Raw genomic sequence first — 15,985 nt, 5'->3', positions numbered from 1 at the left:
CTAGTGTGCCAACCTTAGCCCGGCCCGAGGAGGGCGAGGTCTTAGAACTGTACATCTCGGCAAGCGACGAGGTGGTCAGTTCGGTACTAATAAAAGAAGTAGACCGGGTCCAATGACCCATCTATTATGTTAGTAAAATTTTGCAAGGAGCAGAGACAAGGTACCCGCAGATAGAAAAGCTAGCATACGCACTGGTGATAGCAGCTCGGAAACTCCGCCCGTACTTCCAAGATCACACCGTCATCGTCCTGACTGACAAACCTCTGAGGCAAGTTTTACTTAAGCCCGAGGTTTCCGGTCGACTAACGAAATGGGCCATCGAACTCAGCGAATACGTCCTCCAATACAAGCCAAGAACTGCTATTAAGACCCAAGCCTTGGCGGATTTTATTGCCGAGTGCACGTTTAGCCTCGAAGCCCCTGAGCCGATCGAGCCCGAAATCCCCAGTTCGGGTGAGCCCAGAGCTCCCAAGCCAATAGAGTCTGAACCCCGTGAAGTAGCAGCTAGTGTAGCATCTCTCATGGTCAGGCCAAACGTGAACTGGGATGAGGAACCCTGGATCCTTCATGTAGATGGCTCCTCGAACTAGCATGGCAGCGGGGCAGGAATAGTGCTACGCGGCCCGAGCGGAACGAAATTGGAATACGCACTACGCTTTGAGTTTGCAGCATCCAACAATGAAGCGGAGTACGAGGCACTGATAGCCGGGCTGAACCTAGCGTGCAAGGTCAGAGCAAAGCACGTAGTTATCTGCAGTGATTCCTAGCTCGTGGTCAACCAGGTTACGAGCGAGTACGGAGCACGCGAGCTCACTATGATTGCATACTTGGCAAAAGTAAAGGAGGCTCTGCTCAACTTCCAGTCACACTTCATCAGGAAAATCCCGAGGTCAGAGAACACTGAGGCCGACGCCCTATCCCGGTTAGCCAGCACGAGTCACAACGCCATGAGAACCGTGTACATAGAGGACTTACCTCGGCCCAGCATTATCGGTGGGGCAGAAGAGGTCACTCCCGTCCTCGAAGCAGAGCCGAGCTGAATCGACCCACTCGCGAGCTTCCTGCTAGATGGAACCCTCCCTATGGACCGCAATGCAGCCAAGAAGGTGCAGCGCCAGGCAGCCAAATACGTCATAATAGACGAATGGTTGTACCGACGATCCTACACGCTCCCCTACATGCTTTGCTTGCGACCTGCTGAAGCCGAGCTCGTACTCCGCGACACTCATGAAGGTTTGTGCAGCGGACACCTGGGGGTCAGGGCCCTCGCCCAAAAGGCACTTCGACAAGGATACTACTGGCCAACGATGAAGGCAGAAGCCGTCGAGCTCGTCAGAAAATGCGACAAGTGTCAGAAGCATGCCAATATCCACCATCAGCCTGCTGCCGACCTCAAGTACCTCACCAGTCCATGGCCCTTTGCACAATGGGGCATCGACCTTTTGGGGCCATTCCTGCTAGCAATAGGTGGGAGAAAGTTCCTAGTGGTGGTAGTAGATTACTTCACAAAGTGGATAGAAGTCGAACCTCTGGCAACAGTCACAGCCCGAAACATACAGAACTTCTTTTGGAAGAACATAGTATGTCGCTTCAGGCTACCTCGGGTACTGATCTCCGACAACGGCAAACAGTTCGAGGATATCAAGTTCCAAGAATGGTGCCAAAATATGGGAATTCGTCAGAACTTCACATCGGTCACACACCCGCAAGCAAACGGTCAGACAAAAGTGATGAACAGAGCCATCCTCCACGGACTGAAAGCACGACTAGACCGAGCTAAAGGGTTGTGTGCGGACGAGCTACCAAGTGTTCTATGGGCTCACCAAACTACGGAAAAAACTGCCACGGGAGAGACCCCCTTTAACCTCACCTACGGCACCGAAGCGGTAATCCCGGCGGAAATCGAAATGCCTACACTGCGACTAGAAGCATATGACGATCATACAAACGAAGACGAGTTATGCACCAACCTTGACCTACTGGATGAGATAAGAGACCTCGCGCACATCCGAACAGTGGCCTACCAGCAAAAAGTAGCTCGGTACTACAACGCCAGAATAAAGAAGAGGAGCTTCCGCGTCGGCGACCTGGTTCTCCATAAGATCATGGTACCCGAACCTGGCGTGGGCAAACTCGGACCAAATTGGGAAGGACCCTACAGAGTAAAGAAAGCACTCGGGGGGGCATACGAGCTCGAAACCTTAGAGGGTAAGTAAGTACCCCGAGCATGGAACATCGTCAACTTAATGCGATACTACCTATAGACCACCAAGCGAAGTGGATAAAATCGCCACCAAAGCCTAAGGGCTAGGATGCTAAGTTAACGAAGGAACCTCAGCACAGGCAAGCAAAGAGCACCAAAACAGGTCGCGTGAGTGCGGTAACCCGGGCAGGAAACAGATCGGACGTATGGTCAGTTCGGCAAATACGTTCAGTTTGGGAGAAAGAACAACCAACACTTAACCAAAAGAAAAGTCATTCCATTTCAAAGTAAGGTAGTACATTTCAAAAAAAAAAAAATTACAGGCCCGGAGCTACTTCTTCATTATCAAAAGGCACTTCAACGATACCCAAAGGCCCTGCCTCGCCCTCGGAATCTAGTTCACCATCAACAGCATTGGCCATCTCCTGAGTTATGCGCAAAGTGGATATGGCACTAATATCGAGCTCAGGGTACGTATTCCGGATCATCCACCGGCTTAGCTTGAAACCCCTTCGGTACGAATCCACCATTAGGTCGTCAAAGCTCGGCGAGGCGATGTACTCATCGACAGCCTTTTTCTTGGCATCTTCAATACTTTGAGAAAAGATCTGCATCCTCTCCCTAATGTCCTCCTGAAGGTATTCGACCTGATGCTACAAATCTAGCCTCAGGTTTGCCATGTGCTTCACTACGATTCCCATGGCCTCGACATCTCTCTGAGACCTCACCTATCTGGCCTCTGCAGCACGAGCAGCCGCCTCAGCAACTTGGGAAGCCGCCTCAGCAGCTCGGGAAGTCGTCTCGGCAGCACGAAGAGCCTCTTCAGCAGCTTGCGCCTGCCTCGAGCTCCTTTCCACCTGGGCCGCCAAGGCGTGGATAGAAGAGTTCACCTACCAAAAAGAACGAGTGATCAAAAGAACGACAGCAAGAAGGATAAAAGCAAAAGAGCTCGATAAAAAGTCTTGACTTACCACCATGGCATGAGTAATAGCACACCAGGCCACCTGGTGTAGAGGGAGATTAGTATGAGCAATTCCCTTGGGGCCCCCGAGCCCGAGGGCCCAGCTCGCGTATGAGCAGACCTAGAGTAAGCAGGAGCACCAGAGTAGGTGGGAGCCCCCGTGTAAGTAGTCTCAGCATACGGGCCCCCTGCCGCTTCTTGCATTGGAGGAGCCATCTCGGGCTCCCTGGGCGGATCCCCCGACGGGTAGTCCGGTACCTCGGGCTCCGCATCCTGGGGCAGCCCAGCGCGAGTTCGCTTGGCAACTCGCTTCCTCCTCTTCATGCCTTGAAACAAGCGCCCACCACGAGTCCCTCCTGAGTCCATCACACCTGCAAAAAAGAGTTCGGCATCAGAAAAAAGCCAGACAGAGCAAAATAGAACCTCCAAGTAAGGAACCTACCCGAACTCAGGTCGACCGCAATGAGCTTGGCCTCCGTCAGATACTGCTGGCACTTTAGCCCAAGCCGCGCCCATTGCTGGAGGCCCTTTACCGTCTCTTTGTCAAGCGTAACACCGGAGTCAGGGGCGGCCACCCCCCACCCGGTCTGAAACGGCCACCCCAGCACACTTCGCACCCCAAAGTAGTCCCACTTCCACGCCGGGACCTTGTTAGGAAGATCATGTAAAAGCTTAAAACCCGGGCGAGGAGACAGGTAATACGCCCGCCTACGCCCAGGGAGGAGACCCGCTTGCTTCTTAAGCATTAAGATAGAAGAGAAGATCTCCAAGTCTTAAGGAAAGCCCTGTTCGCTAAATAGGAGATTGTCCCCGCCAAAATACGAATGGAGTTCGGGTGAAACTGGCCGACCATAACGCCGAAGTGATTCAAAACCTCGACAAAGAGGGGATGGAAAGGCAATCGCAGCCCCGCAGCGAGCTGCTCACGGAATATCACGATCTCATCAGGACCGTATTCCCAAGGAAAGCTACCTGAATGTATAAAATAAGCGTACTCCCTCGGCAAATTGTAATAGGTAATAAGGGATTGGAGTCCCTCAGGCGTCATGGTCGAGGGGCCAAACTTGTCTAACATCCGACCCCGACGAGAGGTGGACGCCAAACTACCCGAGGCGACTCGACCCACGGGTTCGAACTCTTCCTCGAGCTCTACCTCCGGCTCACTAGGACTATCAGGGGATGTGACTCGGTTCGTAGAACCTGCATCTGACCCACTTGAAGAATCGTCTGAGCATTCCGAGATAGACATCGAGAAGAGAATGTGGATTCCAGTAAAGTACTCACCCGGAAAAAGATTCAACAAGACTACGGAAACTTGAACGAGCGAAAACCTAGAAACGCGAACTGAAAGCCTAGGTGCGAGCTGGAACTTGGACGCGAGCTCAAGAGGCAGCACAGAAGTGAAAGCGACTGGGGTCCCCCACTATTTATGCCCATAGTGACCAAGAAGCAACGGCACAGATCAAAGCCAATCCGACGGCCCGCAGTTGCGCTGACCGCACGTCCCCTGAGACCGAGACGTGATTGGCGCACGTCTTTTTGAAACTGACAGAGCGCCGGCGCACGTCTTTCTGAAACTGACAGAGCGTCGGCGCACGCCTTTCTGAAACTGACAAAACGACAGCGCACGTCTCCTCACATTAAAAGCGGTAGCGACACGTTTTCAAAATTTGAAAGGACACCTACTGTTACGTCTCCCAGCGGTGCGCTTTTTTGATTTTAAAATAAAGCGCGCGCTCTCTCGTCTGGCAGCATTTATAGTCCGGTCGGCGCGTCTTCCGTCTTCTGGGCGCTCGAAGAAACTAACCCTGACAACGCACCTCGCGCTATCAGTCAACCGAGATTCGAAGTACGGGACAAATCCACCTGCCACCTTGCGAACTCCCCGCGCCAAGGCAAGACCCTTAGCACGAGGAGTGGGGGGCAATTGATGAAGGAAGATTTGGCCCGACAGCTCGACACCTCGTAATCACTCAACACGTGGCAAAGGCAAACAGGTCGGCACAACAGCGCACCCAGGGCACAAGCACCAAAGGGAAGAAATCAGCAGTCCGAGCTCCCTACTAAGAGCCCGATCTCCCTACTAAGAGCCCAAACTCCCTATGAGTAGCCGAACTCTCCCTTAGGCCCCGAGCCACACAAGGCAGTGACCCGAACTGGCCCGCCTCATGGCAGTTCAGGACACTCCCCTATTTGAACTCAAGACTTCACCTCGTTCGCCACTCCAGCACTTCATCTCCAGGACGCCGAACTGAGCAAACGTACCATACCTGACACCGAGGAGGTCCGTATCCAAGGGCGGCGCACCTGACTGACTTGGGACCTGATGCTTGACAGCCGCACTACAACGGTCACCTACCACCGCCACCTACCACTGTCATCGCCTGTCGCAGAGACGGCTCCGACAAAAGGGAGCAGTGGCAGTTCTGTCTACCAGAGGGGATGACACCCGAACTGGCAGGAGACCAGAGATAATCATACCCGACCTGACAGAAGCTTAGGAGTGTGTGCACGAGGTGGCTATAAAAGGCTTCCTACCCCCAAGAACAAGGTACGTGAATTTTGCGCCATCTGGTTTTATCTTGCCTAAGAATTCTAACTTGAGATTCAGAGCATTTTTACCGGGTTCCTCCCGGAGCTTCCTCATCTTCTCTGTTTCAGGCTCCCTGTAGCTCCGTTCAGAGACAAGATCATTGACAGCTAGGACTAGCCGGATTGCGCACCATCCCTTCTCTTGGTGTAACTCCGATCCATTGCCAAAACAAAAATCGGACCCATTAGTGTGAATAATTGCTGTACTAATTATTCTTATAGTATTCAATATCCACAGGGTATTTCGATGGACTGGTGTGGAATAGAAAGTTCCGCAGAAAATTGCACAGGCCAATCAGCTAGCCAGCGTACGACAGCCTAAACCCTATTTTGAGAATTGCCAATAAAGTAGAGAACTTGGTTCAACAATAACTTGTAACGAACTTTGATGTCTGCAAAAAGCAAACAACTACGTAAGGGGGTTGAGGTTATTTGGCTGCAGCCTTTTTAACTACTCCAGGCTCCAGCCGAGCAGAGTTAGAGGCTCATAATTGCTTAATTTTTTTTTTCCCCTTCTTTTCCTTTTGGTGGTGGGAAGGGAAGTATCAAGTATGACTGTATGAATTAGCATCCTATTTTAAAAGCTGCATTTTTAATTATGATTCTTTTGGGGCACGAGTGCATGCTCCCAGAAATGTGTGACTTTCACGTATAACGGTATAAATACAAATACCTGAACGCCTGAACCCAAAAAGAATGAAAGCAGCAAACCACTCACAAATGAGACATTACTCCCCGGCCCCCGCCCCCTCAATTTCTAATAAGATAAATAAATATAGATAGTAATTAATGTTGGTTCTAATGGTAAAAAATAAATAAATAAAAGGCAAAAAGAGTTAGTTTTGCTAATCACATTATAGATTAAGTGGAGAGCAACATTCCCTGTGAATCTAATTAGAAAAAATATGTAATCTTGTTGGAAAAAGAAAGTGTTATAATGAGACTTCAAATGAAATTAAGCTTATTTAGGTACAGCGATGTACGTAGAGTAAACCGGCTGAAAGACTCACTCATCCTAACTATGATAAATGGTTATTTAATCTTGACAAGGAGAACCCATTTATAGATATATACCTCTCTTCATTTGGTGCGTCATCCAAATTAATCTCATTGGAATGCATGAATCCACAATTATTGTACTAAAATCTTAATTACCTTTTGATTTTGTACCCAAAAAGAGGCCCAGTTGTTGCCTCTAAGCCCAACCCTATTCTTTACTTTTACGGTTTTACCCACACAGAATAAAAAATTTGATAAAAAAAAAAAATTACTTACTTTGTTAAAATTAGAGACAAGGAAAGCTTGACTGGCATACTGTGATGTGCTGTTGGTGTTTGGCTGTTAGGAATATATTCTTGCTGGACTCTGTCATTGTCCTGAAAACTGTATGAAATGCTTTATTTTTTTTTTTTCAGTAGTTTTAGAGAAGTAGGCTCCCCTCTATCTATGTCTATGCCTTGGGATTCTTATGGGTTGTGGCATCTTTGCAGCAAACTATCATCATTTTCAAATCCACCTTTATATATATATATATATAGAGTCAGTACATACTTGATCTATGTTCAGTCTCAGACGTGGATGGGAATAGTAGCCCTCTTCACCTAGGTATTTTCATTTCTTGATGTAGATGTTACCTTTCATGGTTGTGGATGCAGAAGCTAATTTCAGCTCTAAAGCATGGATTTAAAAATGTTTTTATGACCATGGAGTTGCTTGTTACAGTCCTTAACATCCAGAGAATAGGAATTAGATCAGTACGTCCATCAGTTTGCAAGGCATCAAGTTTCCAAGTCCGTTGTGCTTCTAATTAAAGTCTATCTCTGTTCTCGAGTACCCTAGGTAGCTTCCAATGAATAGCCACCCACCCACAATTTCTTTATACTTTCACTCTTATAAGCTACAACCCACCTTGGATTTAATTATGTTCTATTGATGCTATTCACCTGGAAGCAGTTTCAAAAAGAAAATGTTAATCAAATAGGGAGAGTGGGGAAGGCTTTTCCTTTGAGTTGTCACAAATTTGTGCAGTCCTACTTCAAATTGTATGCAGGACACAGCTTTTGAAAAGGGAGATAAAATAAATAAAGAATATCATGCATATTGCATTGCTTTGGCTGTTGGAGAAGAACTCTATGAAGCTACATAAAAAATAATTGAGCGTGTACTTAGTACTTACTACCACTTACCCCTTTTAAGACAGTGAGTTCCCCCACTGTTTGAAACATATTTTAATATCTAGCTAGTTGTCAAGCGAAATTTCTATTCCCTGGAATATATAATGCCCACAATTTAATTTCTTAAACCAAAAGGCTTTAATTCCTTCAAATTAATAAGATGTTGAAACAAATGCCAAGAAATAAGAAATGGTAAGAAGAACACTCAAGAGGAGAGAATTTTGAGATTGTTCTTTTTCTAGTATGGGGAGACTCTGGATCTATTTTTGGGCCTTTGGGTGTCTTTCCCGTGTGGGGAGACTCTGGATCTAATAAAAATGTTCCAAAATCTACTCTTCATGACTTGAACCCTTAACTCCCAACATAAAAGAAAACCCCATGACAGTTTCACCTTAGGGTCTCGTTAAAATGTTTTCCCAAATAAATAAATCTAATTTTGAAAAATACCTCAACAAGGGCTAAAATCGGTATCCGTTTGTCTGGATTCAAATTCAAATACTCTAATCCAAATAAGGTTATCTAAATTCAGTTCCAAATATGGATTCACCACAATCCAATTCAATATGATCCAGTCTAATAATATATATCTTGATAAAATTTATATATAGCTATTAATAAAGTTGGTTTGAATGCTTAATGATCGCCAAAGACTCATAATTCTATTCTCATAGAAATTCTTCTCAAATCATTTTATTAATGATATAGAATATCAAAGCCAAATTTTGTTCATTTAATTTTATTAATAGTGTCTAATATGTTGATCATTTTTAATGTAATCCATTGATAATATTCAATACACAAACCCAATAGGTAATATGAATATTATGAAATCAAATTTCAATTTAGATATATCAGATTCGATCAGATAGGTTTGCATCCCTAGATATTGCAGCTATTTCAAAATGATAATAGTGGTCCTGTGGACCATAAATAATTGATGAGCCGGGTCTTTAGATCCATCCGAGTAAGTCTATTTTATCTTCAGGTTGACAAGGTGCAAGCAGCAGTTTCAACTCGGAATCAAGGTAATTCATCAATCTGCTTAATTGGAATATGTATTTTTCATCCAATCCAATTCTGGTTGCCAGTTGCCACCACCTCTGAGTAGTGTGGCAGGTTTTACCACAATACTGTTTACCATTGATATGGTGACCCCTAACAATCTCTGTTCAAATCTGCACCCAGAAAATGGAAGGAAAGAGAAAAAGAACACAACTGCTGCAATGTTGGGGTTTAGTCAAGTCCTGTGGCTGTCTGGGTTGTCACCAATACGTTGGGGGAAGAGAGGGGGTTGCTGATGCTTCCTACGTACTGTGCCAATATTGGAGAAGGGTAATTAACCCAATTAATTAATGGGAAATTGTCTAAACTCACTATGAGTTTTCACCTAGCATTTCTCTTAAACTCATCATAATTTTTTAAAATGTAATAAAGTTTATCGTATCAGTAAATTTTTATTTTCTAAAATTTACCTTCTATTAGTGCACCGTTAATGTTTCTTAACAGACGTATCCACATGAGCATAAATAATAATTTTCATGACCAAATTATCCTTGGATGGCGAGTTAGGGGGAAGGGTCTTTTTCACTTTTCACTTTTCATGTTTTTTATTTTGCATTTTTAGTGTTTTGTTATAATTTCCAATGTTTTTTATAATTTCTGTTTTTTTTTTTTACATTTTTCTATTTTCTAAAATCTATAAATTTTCCTGTATTTTTTGTTATCCATTTGCAATTTTTGTGTTTTTCTATAATTTTTGGTGTTTTTCCTACAATTTTTATTTTATGATTTTGTTTTTCAATTTCTATAGTTTCTATATTTTGAAAATAATTTTTTAATTTGTTTGCAATTTCTATAATTTTTTATATTTTTTGAAATTTCTGTGTTTTTATGTATTTTATATTTGAAAATACTTTTTGAACATTTTCCTGTTTTTCATGTCTAATTATTAAAATATATATGTATATATTTTATATTTTTCTATGAATGATAAAATGATAATAATTAACACCCATTAGTTTGTTTAATGTCAAGTTAGTAATATGGTGAGTTTTCGACATTTTGAAAATTTGTGATGAATTTAAAAGAAATGCTGAAAATTGAGGATGAATTTTAGACAAATTCCCTTAATTAATTGTCAACCACTCCACTCCACACTGTGAACTTGCAGCTGGACCGTGTAAAATGTAAATTAATAAAAATAGTGTATTTTAGAAATTAGTATAATTTCTGACAATATCTAAATAATTGGGTTTTTTTTTTTTGTTTTATATCATTCAAAGCAAACTTAAGACTTGGTGGTCCATCAAGACCTCATCTCATCCAATGGAAAGAGTTGAGTTGCATTGCAGGAGCGAGGAATGGAAAATGGCTGGAAAGCAGGTAGCGTAGCAAAACTCATTCTTTTCTTTTGTTGTAAAACTTGTAATATCAGTAACAGTAGCACATTCTCCAGTAGTCAGGCTCATAACTGTAATCAATCTGTTGTTTCGTTGTGTGGCATATAAAAAGAGTGGGGGGCCTGGGGGCCCAATTAAGATTGAACGAGTCCTTCGGCCTTTACTGGAAAGAGGTAGTACACTTTCTTTCTTTCTTTATTTATTTTTTGGTCTCTCGCATCGGCCTCGCTCGCATGCGCTTATAAAGGGATTTGGTCTCCTGAAAAAGGGTTTAAGCCTTTGATGGATCTGGCACAACTTTATATGATTTCCGTTGTCCGGCTTCTTACCCTACACAGAACACGATCCAGTGGGGCACCTGTGATGTCAGCATTCTTCTTCTCTTTTCCTTTTTATTATTAGAGTCTAGAGAGAAACGAGAGTTTTATACGCTCTTTTATCATCACTTCTTTCATCTCATCATACAAAGCAAATTGACCATGCTTCTTTCTTACGAAGGTAGCTACCACATTTGATTAATGATGCAAATTAAAGCATTTGCATTGCAAACTTACATACAAATTTTAAAAATTTCTCTTAATTTCAACATTTGCCAAGGTTCAAAATAACACATTAAAGAGACAAAAGTAAGGTAATTAAACAGTCTATTCTACTAATAAAAGAGAGTCTGTGCAGTGGATCACTACAAATTAACAAGTCTTTTTTTTTTTTTTTTTTTTCCTTTTTCTTTCTTTGGCTGATCAGGAGGGTCACTGTATATAGAAGATATGGATCATGCTTGCTCTCTTTCTCTTTCTCTTGTTTTTTGCTTTACTGTGGTGTGACGAAGGATCCAATGCCAGGCGTGCTGATGAAGATATGTAAATCATGGACTGTGGAGGTGGTGATGATGGTGGAGAGCAGTGGGAGGAGGAGCTGAAGTGGTGTTGTAAATGGGATGGGCCGGGGGCGGGGGTGGAAGAGGAGGAGGACACTGATAGCACTTAGTGAATAATCCGAAGGTGTCGATCTGGTGGATGAAATTGGTCATGCTCGCCCATCCGCCGAATCCAAACCCAACCACAAACACCCAAACCACAACAAATATGTTAATCGAATACATTCCTGCCCACCTCCCTACAAAATTTGGCGGTTGCTCCACTGCATTCTGCAAATCAAATTAATCAACACATGTCAGTTTTTATTCTTCTTCTCAAATCTCAAATAAATGATAAATTGCAAATTTATGCACAACCTTGTTTGAATGAGAGAAATCCATTGGTGACATGTTAGGCTCTCGAAATGAAATGACCACTTTTAGTTTTTTGTAAAGTAAACCAACACATAAATTTATGCATTCAATTCCTTTGGACCACACCAGGCTCAGGCTCTCGAAAACAGTTACAAGGAACAAGATGCATCGGGGTCATCTCATGTAAACAGTGCAAATACTTAATATAAATACAAATTACCAAGGGAAGATGATGATGATACACTAGTATATGCCATGCCATTATCAAAATATCAGCTATTGTAATTCGTTATTCGTGCAGCTAATTAATTAATTAATTAATAAATAAATAAAAAGATGACATTTTTACTTGCAGGTTGCAGCAACCCAAGGCCCAAAATATGGGGAATCACGTACGGACGCACCTCTATAGAGGATAGACGTAGACCACACCTCTCATTAAAGTGGCCACCATCGCACGCTTCTGCAAATATTTTTGTATTCTTTCTTCTCTTTTTTTCATGTATGTTTGTAGTATTTATGTAGTTCCAAGGGAAAGGCGAAAGGGTAAAAATAAAAAAAAGTCTGCCACGGATAATACATGTCATGTAGATTTCCTCCTCTTTTCAGGTCCCCATGCCACCGTTGGATGGTTGGATGATTGGTTAGTTGGACGATCCACCATGGTCCTTCAGAGTCCTTGAGGACCATCCAGCGGCTTTTAACGTGCAGGGTCAGCCGATTCGAAATCCAAGAAAGAACTCGAATTTTAACATTTAAACAACGAAAATCCACATGGGAGAAGGAAACGCTGCTGGTCTGGTCGGGTCTGCTACTGCTGGAGCCTGGAGCTGGACTGTGTCTCGTCATTCCACTACGCTACGCAACTATTAGTTTTTTAATATTCCACTCATGACTCATTCATTCAATTATATTCTTCTAACAGCGTATGAGTCCAGTCAAACAAGACGCTAAACTGCGTCTGACTAAACTACGGAGTCCCATCCCATGTGCCGCGTGGCATCATTGATTGCTCCATCCATTTGATTCTGAATGCGCTAAACCCAAAGGACCTCTGTTTTATTCTACTTTTAATAGAGGAACCCCTGAACCCCCTGTTTGTCCGCTTCGGATGTGTCATGTCATTTATGATAATCTAACTCAGGAATGATGTCCCCATTATACTTAACGATAACTATCATTTCTTTTTTCTTAAGCAAGCATTAAATAAATAAAAACTTTTAAAAAAGAAAAAGTACCTCTCGAGCTGCTGCTGATCGGAAGGTGAGCATGTGAGCAAGAGCAGGGATGATGTAAACTGTGAAGCTAACGAGAAGCGATCCAACGGCGGAGTTGATGGGCCCGAAGAAAGGGAAGATGATAGCCAAGAACCAAATGGGAATTACCACCGGCAACCTCGCCGCTGCACGCTTGCATAGGCTCTTGCACTCGTGCATCCCTATCACCTTTTCCCACACGAAATACAAAGGCGTGCAGGCGAACCCGAATGTTATAAACTGTAATGTAAACGACGACAACACAACCAATCAACCAACCGGCGGCCATCGGACGGCCAGAACGCCCATCCGTATTTGGATATATGTTGCATAAAAAGTAAAAAACGTTGATCTATGCCTAGTATTAAATATTAATAATAAGAAAAGAATTGAAGGAACAGGGGAAAGGATATATTTATTTACATATATATAGTTACCTGATGGATGAGCATTAATACAACAGCCATGTCTCGGAAAGCCGATCTTGGGAGCAGAGCAAAAGCGTTGGAGTGATTGAGAAGCATGTCTCCGAACGCCCAATACACAGCGACGGCCGACGGTAGTGTCAGTGTCAGCACGTAAAGCGTCGCCAACAGGTATATCGCCTTGAACTTCTGAGGCTTCCACATTGCGTGCATGATCTCTCTGTCCTCCAACGTCCAACGCCAAGCCCCACGTTAATTTAATTAATTAATTAATCTTTTATTAATTGAAAAGTAATTAAAGTGGATAACGACAATATGAATAAACAAAACTCCAAGTGATTTTTTTTTGCACGTTAAATTAAAAAGTGAAATTCAAAAAGTAAGGGGGTATTTCGGGAGCAAAATCTTGTTCCTTCTCCTCTCCTTTAAGAACAGATGGATCAGAGTACTCAGGAGTCAGGAGTCGATCAGACTGTCAGATGTACGGGGTTTGCTTCAGTCATTTTCAAAATGACGTTAGGGGCATTTTTTCACTCCCCATGCATGTTGCCGTACTAATAAATTAGAAAATTAAGGGCTAGTTTTGTAAAAACAAATTGACGTAAAAGACACGGATACGAATGTGGGCTGGGCTTGTCTTACACAGTAACAGCATGCCCTCCGAACGTGTAAAGAATGTTTGTTGCCCCGGTGAAGTAGAGAACCACTTTGGTCGGACCCGAATGCTTAACTCCTTCGATCTGTATTCAACGAATTAATTAATGTTAATGATATACAACAGGATTCAGTCAGAGCATAGTCCATTCGAACAGCCATCATAACCTTGTATTGGGAATATCTTCCCATTGATATAAAGCATATAAGTACGGAGATATTCTCGATGCAAGGTTATAAAGGCAAAGGCTGTTCGAAGAGTGTTCGAACGGACTTTGATCTGACTGAAGCCGATCTCGTATATTTCATTACCAAAAAATAAGAATATAAAAAAAAGGAAAAAAAGAGAAAAGGGAATAATCAGTATAATATTTTTTAATGAAAGTTAGTAAATCACCTGCCCGTGAACAAGGGAAGCGATAGTGAGATACCAAGCTGTGTAAGTGGTCATGACTAACCCCAGGAAAGACCAGATTCTGTAGTTGTGGAAAGAAGGAATGAAGACTGTAGTCGCACAACAAGCTCCGAAGATGTACGTCCAGGTCCTCTTGTCAAGATTATCGTTTATGTAATAAATGTTACTGCGTTCAAACACACCCATGTTCCACAAAACATCAAATCTCTGCTTCTCTCTCTCTCCCTTTTTTTTTAATTCATAAATCTACAACAAGAAAGAGAAGGAATCCATAAATAAATAATTAAGGAGCTCGAGGCAAGTAGATCAGATACCTTGCACAGGCTATGAGTTGAATAACAGATCCAAACAGAAGAAATGTGCAGTTGAATGCCAGACCCACGTTCCTCCAGTGTTTTCCAAGGAGCCCATCCAGAACTTCAAACCACTTTAATGGAGGAAAACGGAGAAGACCCATGTAAGGAAATGGTTTATACAGATTATAAATAAATGGAACAAATACAGTCTGAGACGTATTGGTTGATTCAAAACCTGAATGACATGGTTCCTGAAGTCGACTTTCTCCCTTTCTTTTCTGGTTCTATACTCTACGTATAGAATGCTAATGAGATATGCTGTCCAACTACCCAACAAACCGTAGAACAGCTGGAGCAGTATTCCAGATAACATCCCCAGTTGAGAAAAGGAGTATGGCAATGTGAGTAGAACTTGAGCCACCTGAAAGCAATAATATAGAAAGAAACAAGCAAAAGCCAACTTAAAAACAAGACTTTATACGAATATGCAAGTTCATTTACTATAAATAGAATCTGGTTGAAAAACTAAATTGAGAGAGAAAAGAAAAAGAAAAAAAACATTACTACAATGAAGTTCACCGAGAGAAGAAACAGGTAAAGTGGGAAGATGAAGAAGACGACTACGTTATTATTTCTTGAATCTTGACGGTAAAAATTAAGAAATGATACCTGATTAGAAGCACAGCTAAACCAGGCATCATAGACAGAACCACCGTGCCAGAAGAACTTAGATAATCTGGTTTTGATGTTCTTGTGCTTTCCTTCGGTCTCCATCTCCACATAGTTTCCAACTATAACCGTTTCCACCACCTTGTCCGACGCCATTGTTGATTGCTTCCGCCAATCCTCCCTCGTTTTCTTCAGTTTCACTTCTTATACTTCACCGTTCTGTTGTTCGAGAGCTTGAGATTCGAAATGAAGAGGAGGACCTTATGTGGTATTTATACAAGACACGACGACTTCTTGAAGTGTGGGAAAGCCAGGGGTTGAGTTGAGAGTTGAGAGTTGAGAGGCAAATGAGGTGTGGTTTCGGGAAGAGGGTAAAAACCGCTTTTGAGGCCGATGTTAGTAAGTTTGACGAAACCACCGGTTTCCGGACCTTTATATTATAAACTAATTCCCCTAATCAATTAAATTGGCTTAAACAAATCAATAAATTAAAACTAAACAAATGAGCGTGAGCTGCTTCTCCGCACGAGTGGGTTTCTCCACTTCCCTTGCGGTTTCATAATAATAATCGTCGACTCGTGGTCATATTGATTTTAGTTTGCAATGCCCATCCTACACTCCTCTATTTACCAAATGCCATGAACAATTCAATGAACAACAATTTCATCTCCCTCAAGAATCTACTTTTTTCATTTGTTAGAGTGGAAATA

General features: G+C 42.9%; 1 protein-coding gene across 1 annotated transcript; it reads right to left on the bottom strand.

Moving 5' to 3' along the window:
• Positions 1-10,884: 10,884 nt before the first annotated feature.
• Positions 10,885-15,559, bottom strand: LOC104607586 (auxin transporter-like protein 2). Its single transcript, XM_010273255.3, has 8 exons — positions 15,276-15,559; positions 14,842-15,027; positions 14,625-14,737; positions 14,293-14,476; positions 13,884-13,981; positions 13,254-13,461; positions 12,799-13,056; positions 10,885-11,476 (listed from the first exon to the last, which is right to left on the bottom strand). The coding sequence occupies exons 1-8, from the start codon at positions 15,429-15,431 to the stop codon at positions 11,195-11,197; spliced, it is 1,485 nt and encodes a 494-aa protein (XP_010271557.1). The 5' UTR covers positions 15,432-15,559; the 3' UTR covers positions 10,885-11,194.
• Between the last annotated feature and the right edge of the window lie 426 nt (positions 15,560-15,985).

This window comes from Nelumbo nucifera, chromosome 5 (assembly GCF_055504915.1).
Source record: "Nelumbo nucifera cultivar China Antique chromosome 5, China Antique-T2T, whole genome shotgun sequence".
NCBI lineage: Eukaryota > Viridiplantae > Streptophyta > Magnoliopsida > Proteales > Nelumbonaceae > Nelumbo > Nelumbo nucifera.
This window is presented reverse-complemented; position numbering and strand designations above follow the sequence as displayed.

What these genes read in the sequence shown, in the direction of transcription:
- LOC104607586 (XM_010273255.3), bottom strand. Translation starts at nt 15,431, where the DNA reads ATGGCGTCGGACAAGGTGGTGGAAACGGTTATAGTTGGAAACTATGTG. An exon ending in TTAGCTGTGCTTCTAATCAG is followed by an intron (nt 15,028 to 15,275) that starts GTATCATTTCTT and finishes TATTGCTTTCAG; the next exon opens with GTGGCTCAAGTTCTACTCAC. An exon ending in CAACTCATAGCCTGTGCAAG is followed by an intron (nt 14,477 to 14,624) that starts GTATCTGATCTA and finishes GTTTGAACGCAG; the next exon opens with TAACATTTATTACATAAACG.